At 36.1% G+C, this 10,501-nt stretch overlaps 1 protein-coding gene across 2 annotated transcripts; it reads left to right on the forward strand.

Annotated features, from left to right (window-relative positions):
* Positions 1–533: 533 nt before the first annotated feature.
* LOC134272832 (uncharacterized) lies at positions 534–6,460 on the forward strand. Of its 2 annotated transcripts, XM_062754998.1 has the most exons (3): positions 534–1,009; positions 4,308–4,411; positions 5,774–6,460. In XM_062754998.1, the coding sequence occupies exons 1-3, from the start codon at positions 760–762 to the stop codon at positions 5,819–5,821; spliced, it is 402 nt and encodes a 133-aa protein (XP_062610982.1). In that variant the 5' UTR covers positions 534–759; the 3' UTR covers positions 5,822–6,460. The 2 variants fall into 2 exon arrangements, with proteins under 2 accessions (XP_062610982.1, XP_062610981.1); XM_062754997.1 differs by lacking the exon at positions 5,774–6,460 and having other exon boundaries at positions 4,308–5,178.
* Positions 6,461–10,501: the final 4,041 nt, after the last annotated feature.

The following is a 10,501-nucleotide window of genomic DNA, read 5'->3' on the forward strand; positions in this document are numbered from 1 at the left end:
CTGTCTAAAAAAAGAGTCAATGACAATGTTGCAAAATAAGGTATTGCAAAAATTATGTGTTCTACAGTACAATAGATTTTGGCCCCATTTAATCCCATTTCAAGCATAAAAAAGCAATAAAATTCAATTCATATAGAATAATCATCTCTATTATTTTAAAATAAATAATACATTTTACGAATAGAACATATTGAGCAATATATCACACAAATATAAAAAAATCTACATGTCACTGCAAATTCTTCCATTGTTGGCTCAGAGACCAAATTCTTACATTTTGAAAATGGCCATTTTTACCCAATATTTCAAGACGCCTTTCAAGGAATGCAGGCAATATGAAATAAAATCAATTGAAATTTTTAAAAAAAAAACCCTATAATGATATTATTCAACTTTTATAAAAAGTAGAGTGGGTATTTTATTCGTTTTCAGTATTTTTAACGTCGAAAATTGGTATTTTGCCAAATAATTCATTTTTTTTTCAATTTTTTACCAGACACTAGCTGTTTAATAATATTTTTTTCCAAAGATTTTTTCTCTTATAAGGTCGTTTAAAGCAATTGCTAATTAAACGCATTTAATTGATTTCCGAAAAACACAGGGGGTAGGTCTTTTGACACTTTCCCCCGATTGCCGCGAGTATAAAAGAGGGGCGCACGTGGCGTTTTCCTCCTCTTGCTCGATAGCTTTCCCAGCGTTTCTGCACTTTTGATAATTGTTTTAAAGCCTCCGAGAGCGGTGCAGCAAAATCAAAAAATCATGCCACCCATTAGAGCCAGAAAGTCCCAAGCCACTGCCAAGTCCACCATGGCAAGCAGGCGGACCAAGGGAGCCAGGCGGCAGCAGGACAGAGGGGGGAGGAGAAACCTAACCGCTGTCCACCACGCCGACACCAGGGCAGCCCCTGAGACCGAGGGGATTGGTACAAGTACCCAGGGCTGGGAGGAAAATATCCAAGCCTCCACGGGAATGGCGGAGGAGCATGTGCCGCTCGGTACCAACCATACGGGTAGGCAATTAGATTTCTCTACTTCGTGGCCTGTCCCGGAGGAAGCTGCCCTGTCAACGGCAGACAATTTCGGGGCGATGCCAAACATGGTGGTTTGCGCTGGGGACGATATAGGTGCCCATGTTCCAATGGCTTTAAAACAAAAAATTTGGGCGGGGAACTATATAAACTTAGCCCTGCTTACAAAGGGAAGCGCTGAACTGCAGCAGTTCGCTGCGGGTAGTAATTTCGTCTTAAATGATAAGGGGGAACTCGAGGCTAAGCCCAAAGTTTTGAATGAGAAGATAACAACCATCGATAGATGGACTGATGCTTTTCTGTTATATATGCACATATATATTCAAAGGCACCCAGTGAGGGCAGCCGAATTGGTTCAATATATGTTTGTCATTCGCGATGCAGCGAGGAAATTTCCGGGCATGGGATGGAGAAATTACGACGAGCAATTTAGAGTTCGTCAAGCAATATCTTACCAAAATTGGGCAAAATTAAATCCTGATTTATGGCTACGTTTGATCGCTGTCCCACCCAGGCCGGAACCTAGCCTCGCTGCATCGCACACACCAAACCAAACTGGTGTATGCTTTGGTTACAATAGAGGTCGTTGCATTACAGCCAATTGCAAATTTGCGCATCTATGTTCTCTTTGTAAAGGAAAGCACCCAAAATCGAGTTGTGCAAAAAATGATACTTTTCGTACCTCAAAAGCATCAAACAGCACTGCTGCAACCAATAAAGGTCAAAAACTTTAAATTAGCAAATTCCCCTATAAACACTGCAGTTTTAAAAATTTTTCTTACAAATTATCCGAATTTAGAAGTAGCAAAAGAACTTATGAATGGTTTTCAATTTGGTTTTCGATTGCATTACCGGGGTCCTCGAGAAAAAACAGAAGCACCTAATTTGCCCTCTTTTTATAAACATGCAGATGTAGCTAGAGTCAATATCAAAAAAGAAATTGATAAGGGAAGGATGGCTGGCCCATTTAAATCACGACCTATGTCAAATTTGCGAGTTTCGCCACTGGGAGTAGTGCCCAAGAAAGCGGAGGGGGAATTCAGGGTAATTCATCACCTCTCATACCCTACCAATAATTCCGTCAACGATTTTATTGACGAAGAGCTTTGTTCTGTCAATTACACAAAATTTGACGAGGCCATTAGCATGGTTCAACGTCTTGGGCGCGGATTTTACCTAGCCAAATCGGATATCAAAAGCGCTTTCAGATTAATGCCCATTTGGCCCGGTGATTTTGAACTTCTGGGTTTCAAGTTTGACGGCTGTTATTATTTTGACAAATGCCTCCCCTTTGGGTGTTCTATATCGTGCGCTACATTCGAAAAATTTTCCTCGTTTCTAGAGTGGCTTGTGCGCGAGCGAGCTTCTTCTAGAGAAGTCCTACACTATTAAGACGATTTCTTGTTCGGGGGTTATACGACAGACGAGTGTCAAATGATAGTAGAAACTTTCATACAGGCCTGTCAAGAATTAGGGGTCCCAATAGCATGGGAAAAAAGCGAGGGTCCACACGAGGTTATTACTTTTCTTGGGCTTGAAATTGATACGCAAAAAATGCAGGTCAGGTTGCCGGAAGAAAAGGTGAATGAAATCAGCATGATTATTGAAGGCATATTGAAGAAATCGAAAACGAACTTGAAAACCATGCAATCTCTAATAGGATATCTAAATTTTGCCTGCAGAGCAATTCCTCCAGGTCGCACTTTCTGCAGGCGGCTGTCAAATGCAACACGTGGTTTGTCTCAACCCTATCATCATTTAAGAGTAACAAAAGAGATAAAAGCGGATTTACTTGTATGGCTGGAATTTTTTGACAAATTTAACGGTTTTGTGGTATTCCAAGAAAAGTTTTGGGTATCTAACATAGATTTAGAACTTTTTTCAGATAGCTCGGCACGTCGAGGAAATGGTTTGGGAATTTATTTTAGCGGTGCATGGACCTACGGGGTATGGCCAGAGTTTTGGTTCAATAAGGGCTATACTAAGGATATCACTGTGTTGGAATTTTTTCCCTTGCTTGTTTCAGTAATTTTATGGGGGGAAAAGCTGCGAAACAAAAAAGTTTTATTTAGATCTGATAATCAATCAGTGGTACATATTGTGAATTCGATGACATCAAAATCAGAATTAGTAATGATCATGTTGCGCAAATTCGTTCTAAAATGCTTGCAGTTGAACATTTCATTTAAAGCGCAGCACGTCTCGGGCGTTCAGAATTCATTGACGGACAGTTTGTCACGTTTACAATTTCAGCGATTTCACAAGTTGGCTCCGGACGCAGACAGTCAGCCGACACCATTTCCAGAGGCACTTTGGACTATTTTCGAGACGAAATCACTCGATTGTTAGATGCAAGCATTTCAGCAAACACCAGGGCTGTGTACTTACAAGCTTTAAAGAATTTTAAAGATTTCAGAATATTGACAAAACTACCTGATAAATGGCCAGTCCCTTCAAACCATATTCTGTTATTTATAGCATATCACTCAGGCAAGGGCTCAGCAGCTTCAACAGTTTCATCCTATATTTCGGGTATTAGCTATGTACACAAACTGAGACAATGGACCGACCCGGCAGAGTTATTCATAGTTAGGAAAGCTTTGGAAGGGTTGCGAAGATTAAATAGAACGAAAGACCACAGAGCACCTATTTCGGAGGAGCTTCTCGTTAAGATCTGTGGCGCTCTAAATCAAGTGTGTTATTCGGAATATGAAACATTCTTGTTTAGATCAGTTTTTACCTTGGCCTTTTACGGCCTATTTAGGGTAGAGGAGTTAGTGTATACCTCGGAGCATTGTGCCCATGTACCCTTAACTATTAAGGATATAAAATTTTGTACGTCAAAGAGCGTTACTTGCGCCTCTATTTCTGTAAGATTCTCTAAAACGGATCAAACAGGAAAAGGTATCAATATTTTATTACCGTCTATTCATCAAGGAAACATTTGCCCAGTAAATAACTTGAAAAAATTTCTTTCAGTGAGACCACGTGTTGAGGGTTCATTATTTGTGCATAGCAATAAATCCCCGCTAACTAGATATCAGTTTAACGCCGTCCTGAGAAAAACCCTCTCCAAAATTAATCACCCAATTTCTGCTTACAAATCACATTCGTTTAGAATTGGAGGTGCAACGTGCCTTGCCTTGAAAGGGGTATCACATGACAAAATCCAATTACTGGGACGCTGGAAATCAAGCGCATTCCTAAAGTATATCAGATTAGATATGATGTGAGCTTTGTAGATGAATTGTATTTACCATATTATTTATTGCTTCTTTAGAACACCATGTATGGATTGTGGGATCTTCAATTGTTTACTGGGCATGTAGATGGGCGGCTACAAATCTGACTACTAACTTACGCTTGGAAAATTTAGGCGTTCAGGTAACCTGGATTGGCAAAAGGGGCATGAAATGGGGGGATCTTATTGACTCGATGGAGCAAAAGTTAACAAAATGTCCTCCTCCAGCATATTTAGTTATACACCTTGGGGGGAATGATATCACTTCAATTAAAAGCGAGGTGTTATGTACCAGAATAGAGCACGATATATGTTTAATGACAAACAGATTACCAAGCTGTAAAATGATATGGTCTGATATACTCCCGCGTCGGAAATGGATAGGGGGTCGTGACATATGTTCCGTCGAACGGAAGCGAAAACGAGTTAATAGAGCTGCTCGTAGGGCGGTCGCATCAGTAAACGGCAGTGTTATTAATCACCCTGATATAGAGTTTTCGGAGGAGGGGCTTTACCGCGCTGTGCAATTATAACAAACACTTTTCAATCAGCCATAGAAGCTTTTATCTCCTCTTAAATTTTATTTGTTGGGTGGCAGAGATGTATAGACATCTCTGAGTGGCGGATATGTCAGACAAGCAGAGACATTTGTCATCATTATATTAATTATTGTTTATGTATGATTATCTATTTTACATGATTTGTAGAGCATGTTGTGGCTCGCTAAGGCTACCCTAGGAGCCAATACAAGCTTGCTATGGAGTGCACTAGGAGCTTGTGTGAGGGATCTGTTCGGTATAACAGTAACCTCGTACCCCGTTCGGTATAACGGGTGGTTATTTTTGCCCTACTCAGTATAGTGGGCTTACCTGTTCAGTATAACGGGTGGTCATCTTTGCCCTACTCAGTATAGTGGACTTACCTGTTCAGTATAACAGGTGCCTCGCTAAGGAATCCCCTAGGAGGCAATTACATATCCCAGCTGACTCGCTAAGGGGTACCCTAGGAGTCGATTTATACATATTGTTACGCCTTGCTATGGATTACCCTAGAAGGCGAGGTGCCATAACGCTCGTTATCAATTTAGGTGTGTGGCACCCAATGATTGTTAAATGCTTGTCTGACATTTGTCATTGAAACAATTATTAAAGCTGTGGCCTTTATCATCCAAGAAACATGTTTTGTTATTTTTTCGGAAAAATATTCTATTAAGGTCGTTTAAAGCAATTGCTAATTAAACGCATTTAATTGATTTCCGAAAAACACAGGGGGTAGGTCTTTTGACACTTTCCCCCGATTGCCGCGAGTATAAAAGAGGGGCGCACGTGGCGTTTTCCTCCTCTTGCTCGATAGCTTTCCCAGCGTTTCTGCACTTTTGATAATTGTTTCCCACCCACCACTCCCACTTAATGAGAAATTAAATCTTAGATGTTGATAAATTGCTACCTTAAACATGTTAAGACTTTGAGATGCTGTTGTTTCTGCTGTTTATTTGTATTTTTCAGGTTACAATTAACTATGGATGTTTTATGTTTATGTGCGCAAGATTGTGATCTACTGGCAATGAGACTGAGGACTGACGAAATGTCGCTGTCGCAGCTTTACGGATATGTCAGACAAGCAGAGACATTTGTCATCATTATATTAATTATTGTTTATGTATGATTATCTATTTTACATGATTTGTAGAGCATGTTGTGGCTCGCTAAGGCTACCCTAGGAGCCAATACAAGCTTGCTATGGAGTGCACTAGGAGCTTGTGTGAGGGATCTGTTCGGTATAACAGTAACCTCGTACCCCGTTCGGTATAACGGGTGGTTATTTTTGCCCTACTCAGTATAGTGGGCTTACCTGTTCAGTATAACGGGTGGTCATCTTTGCCCTACTCAGTATAGTGGGCTTACCTGTTCAGTATAACAGGTGCCTCGCTAAGGAATCCCCTAGGAGGCAATTACATATCCCAGCTGACTCGCTAAGGGGTACCCTAGGAGTCGATTTATACATATTGTTACGCCTTGCTATGGATTACCCTAGAAGGCGAGGTGCCATAACGCTCGTTATCAATTTAGGTGTGTGGCACCCAATGATTGTTAAATGCTTGTCTGACATTTGTCATTGAAACAATTATTAAAGCTGTGGCCTTTATCATCCAAGAAACATGTTTTGTTATTTTTTCGGAAAAATATTCTATTAAATATGACGAATCAAATGGATAATAAATAGTTTCTATATTTTTAAAGCTATTAAATAAAATAAATAAGAATTATTTGACTTATTACTCTTTCTCAATGATCCTTTACAAAGGGCAGATAACTCAAAATCTAGCAAAAATTAGCTCTTTAATAGCCATTTTCTACAAACAATTAAACTTCTTTGTCATGCACTGATTCTGATGAAACTCTGCCCATTAGTAGTAATTGACACCAGAATTATATATCAAATAAAATTTGATTGTTAAGAATCTTGGTTGCCATGGAAACAGCCAGAAAATTTTGAAAAATTAGAAGAAGAAAAATATAGGAAAAACCAACAAATCATTCTCACAAAAACTACATACCTTGTCGCAATTTATGATACACAGAAAATGTTAAGTAAATATATAAGTCAGTGGTAAATATGGGTATATTTGGAAACCATTTTAAATGCTGAAAAATGCAAAATATTCACTTATTCTAGGTGTAACATGACCAAACTTTAATAACAAGTTAAGAAAAACAATAAAAATGTTTGATCTCAAAGAAATAGGTATAGGCAAAATTATTGTATTTAAAAAAACTTTCATGGTTTCCATACTTACACAGTATAACCAAGCAAAATAAATTTTTGGGATTGGATTAATGCTATTATCTTGAGGAAAAACAAGAAAATTCTAGACTGGCACATACTAGTATGCATCATTAAGACCTTGCAACACCAACAACATACGAAAACTTATCCTAGTAATCAATATTTTCAAATACTACATACAAAATGGAATAAGGTACTGGATTTAAACTGACTATAACTATTGTAACACAGCATTAAAAATCATTAATGCATAGTCTAACAATCTGTAAACATGTACATATTCATGTGTATTCTGTAAATCATTTTTATTCATGAAAACATTATTTTTCCATAATTACCCAAGACATTGTGCTCTCAAAAAATTAAATCTCACATATAATAGTATTTCTTGAGATTAAAGAGCACACTGAAATCAATTTGTGAAAAAATTGTCTGTCTAAAAAAAGAGTCAATGACAATGTTGCAAAATAAGGTATTGCAAAAATTATGTGATCTACAGTACATATAACAACTTTTTTATTATTAAATACAGTCTTTTTTAAAAATTATTAAGCAAGAAAATCTTAATTCTGAACATTATCCAAAATTTGTATTTATAGATCAAAAAATGTAACAAGAGGCTCATGGGCCACATGGCCCACCTGAGCAGCATTGGTGATGCCGTTCTTTACCCAATTTCCCCATTGTAATACCTAGTGCGACCTCGCCCCCAACCCCTTGTGGGGTCATGTTTTTAACAATTTAGAATCTACACTACACCAGGATGCTTCCACATAAGTTTCAGGGTTTCTGGCGCAATGGTTCTGGAGAAGAAGATTATAAAATATTTTTCCTATACATTTCTATGTAAAAATTTGATTGCCCATTGTGGCCCCACCCTTCCCCCGGGGGTCATGATTTGAAAAAAATTAGAATCTACACTACCCAAGGATGCTTCCACATAAGTTTCAACTTTTCTGGCCCAGTGGTTCTTGAGAAGAAAATTTTTTAATGACCCCCCTTATTTTTGTATTTTCTTGATTATCTCCCCTTGTGAGGGGTCTTTGCCCTTTATTTTAGCAATACAAAAATCCACTTTACCTAAGGATGCGTTGTGCCATGTTTGGTTAAAATTGGCCCAGTGGTTTTTGAGAAGAATTCTAAATGTGAAAAGTTAACAGACGGACGGACAGACAGCTAGACAGACGACGGACAAAATGTGATCAGAAAAGTTCTCTTGAGCCTTCGGCTCAGGTGAGCTAAAAAAGAAAAAAAAATTTTATATAACAATTTTGTAGAAACACCGAGACTTAATGTTTCCATGCATTCTTTTTTCATCAGATGTGGTGTTATGGCTGTCCAGTCAAGAAAATGGGTATAAAAAGTGACACTTGAAATAATCATCTTCAACTTTTTCCCTGGAATAAAAAAAAAACATACATGTATACCTTATTTAAAATCATTATATGAAAACAAATACATGTATAAGTATAAACATAGAAGTTTTCACTATCATGTATTTAATGAATTCTAAACCAATTGCTAGTAATTACACCTTGAAAAAAATGCCTCAAAAATATTTTAAGTACCGCGGTAATACATGTATAACCATTATAAGATAAAGGCAGCCTAAACAATTTAGTGAATTTACCATATCACAAACTCCAAAAACTTCTGATCCCCAAGTTCTTTAACATAATTTCCTTTCAAAAGAATACTGTTTGGTACAGATACTGTCTGTTCTCATGCACAATCACTTGCAAGTTTTCTGTCTTCATTTATTAATTTTGTAACTGCCTCCTGTTTCTGGTACATAACCTTTGTGTTAAAAAAGATAATAAAAACAAAAGAATAAAGATTATTTCCTAATCATTTCGCTTATATAGTTCATTGCTATACACTGGGTTCTAGTACTTCTATTTATAGTTATTTATAGGCCTTATATGCAACTTTCTTGAATAATTCATACTAGGGATGTCAACGAATATTCGAATATTCGAATATTCATTCGATGAGTTGATATTCGAATACAAATTTGAGATTCGAATATTCAGTTTTTAAGTATAAGCATTTAATAGAGAGAAAAATCTGACAAGTTTTATTTGAAATTGAATGAAGTTTGTACAGTTGACATGAATAAGATTTGATTTTTTTAAAAAAAAATTAAAAGACAGTCCTAGGATTAGTTTAAAACTGTGAAGAGTTTAAATATCAGAATAAATTATTCTTTGATCATTTAATCAGTGGTATAACAGTACCCAAAAACGTACAATCAGTTTGTATTGTTGTAAGGACACAGTTTTACACAAAACACATGGATCCTTTGTTCATGTATATATCATTAAAAATAAATATCGGGAAATAACCTCACTAAAATTAATTGATTTTAATTGTTCTTCAGTTGATACTTGTTTAAATTGGTATAAATTGGAGTAAGTCGTGTAGACTTTGGTAGGACGATCAGTTAATCTGTAAAATACTAAAGAAGCTTTTGAATTTGCAAAAAAAAAAAATCATTACATTTTAGATGTTTACTCTTCATGTACTCTGTACAATTTTTAAATATAATTAGTTTGCGTTTACAATACTCTGCGTAAAACTTAATTCCAAAATAATGACATGCAACATATACTGGCTAACAGGAGAGTTAAAAAAAATATAATTTATAATGCAAAATGTATTTATTTTATCGAATATATTCGAATACTCCTACCGAATATTCGAATATCAATTTTTGACAATTTTGAAATCCCTAATTCATACATATGAATACAATTGCATAATAGTTTTGTACATATTCATTTCATGAATTTGTGCATACAAGGAAGAAATTTGGATTAGATATTTGTAAGTTATAAGGTAACCAATATTAATTTAAATTTGCTTGTGAATCAAGTTTGGTAAGAGTATATTTCTTTTAATATAGAACAAACAATTATTTCATCCTTTCATCAAATAGTATTAACATACACCATGTGTTGAAAAAATTGAATTAAATCACAGTGTACTTACAGTTGCTCATATATCCTTCAATGTTGACTTCATTGATGTCATTTGTATTATTTGTAACATTTTACAAGTGTCAAAGCTCCTGTGTCGCAGCTCTAAAATGTAACAATACATAGTAGATTCTACAACTAATTAATTAATCAATTAATTCTACAACTAATTAACTTTTATTCTTTTCTTAATTACAGTATCCCCAGACTTTATAAAAAAATCAGCTAGACAGTAATAAAATATTTAATTTTTTTGTGGTGGTTAATTAGCATTAAATAATAAAACATGTTCATTTCCTTATCCAGATAATTGTAATATTAAAAAAAATTACTGCCTCAATATTAATTGAAGCTATGTAAAATACGCAGCTAGAAAAGGCTGTTCATAAAATATCAAACTTTTCAAACTGTAGTAACTTCTCTAAACTACCTAGATATGACGTCATATTAGAATATGACGTCAAGTCA

The sequence above is a fragment of the Saccostrea cucullata genome, unplaced genomic scaffold (assembly GCF_032062105.1).
Source record: "Saccostrea cucullata isolate Sc308-1 unplaced genomic scaffold, CSIRO_AGI_Scuc_v1 ctg8302, whole genome shotgun sequence".
Taxonomy (NCBI): domain Eukaryota; kingdom Metazoa; phylum Mollusca; class Bivalvia; order Ostreida; family Ostreidae; genus Saccostrea; species Saccostrea cuccullata.

Bases quoted from the DNA above. Each gene is read 5' to 3' on its own strand.
- LOC134272832 (XM_062754997.1), top strand. From the start codon at position 760: ATGCCACCCATTAGAGCCAGAAAGTCCCAAGCCACTGCCAAGTCCACC. The intron at 1,010-4,307 runs GTAGGCAATTAG...TTGCTTCTTTAG, and splicing joins GCTCGGTACCAACCATACGG to AACACCATGTATGGATTGTG.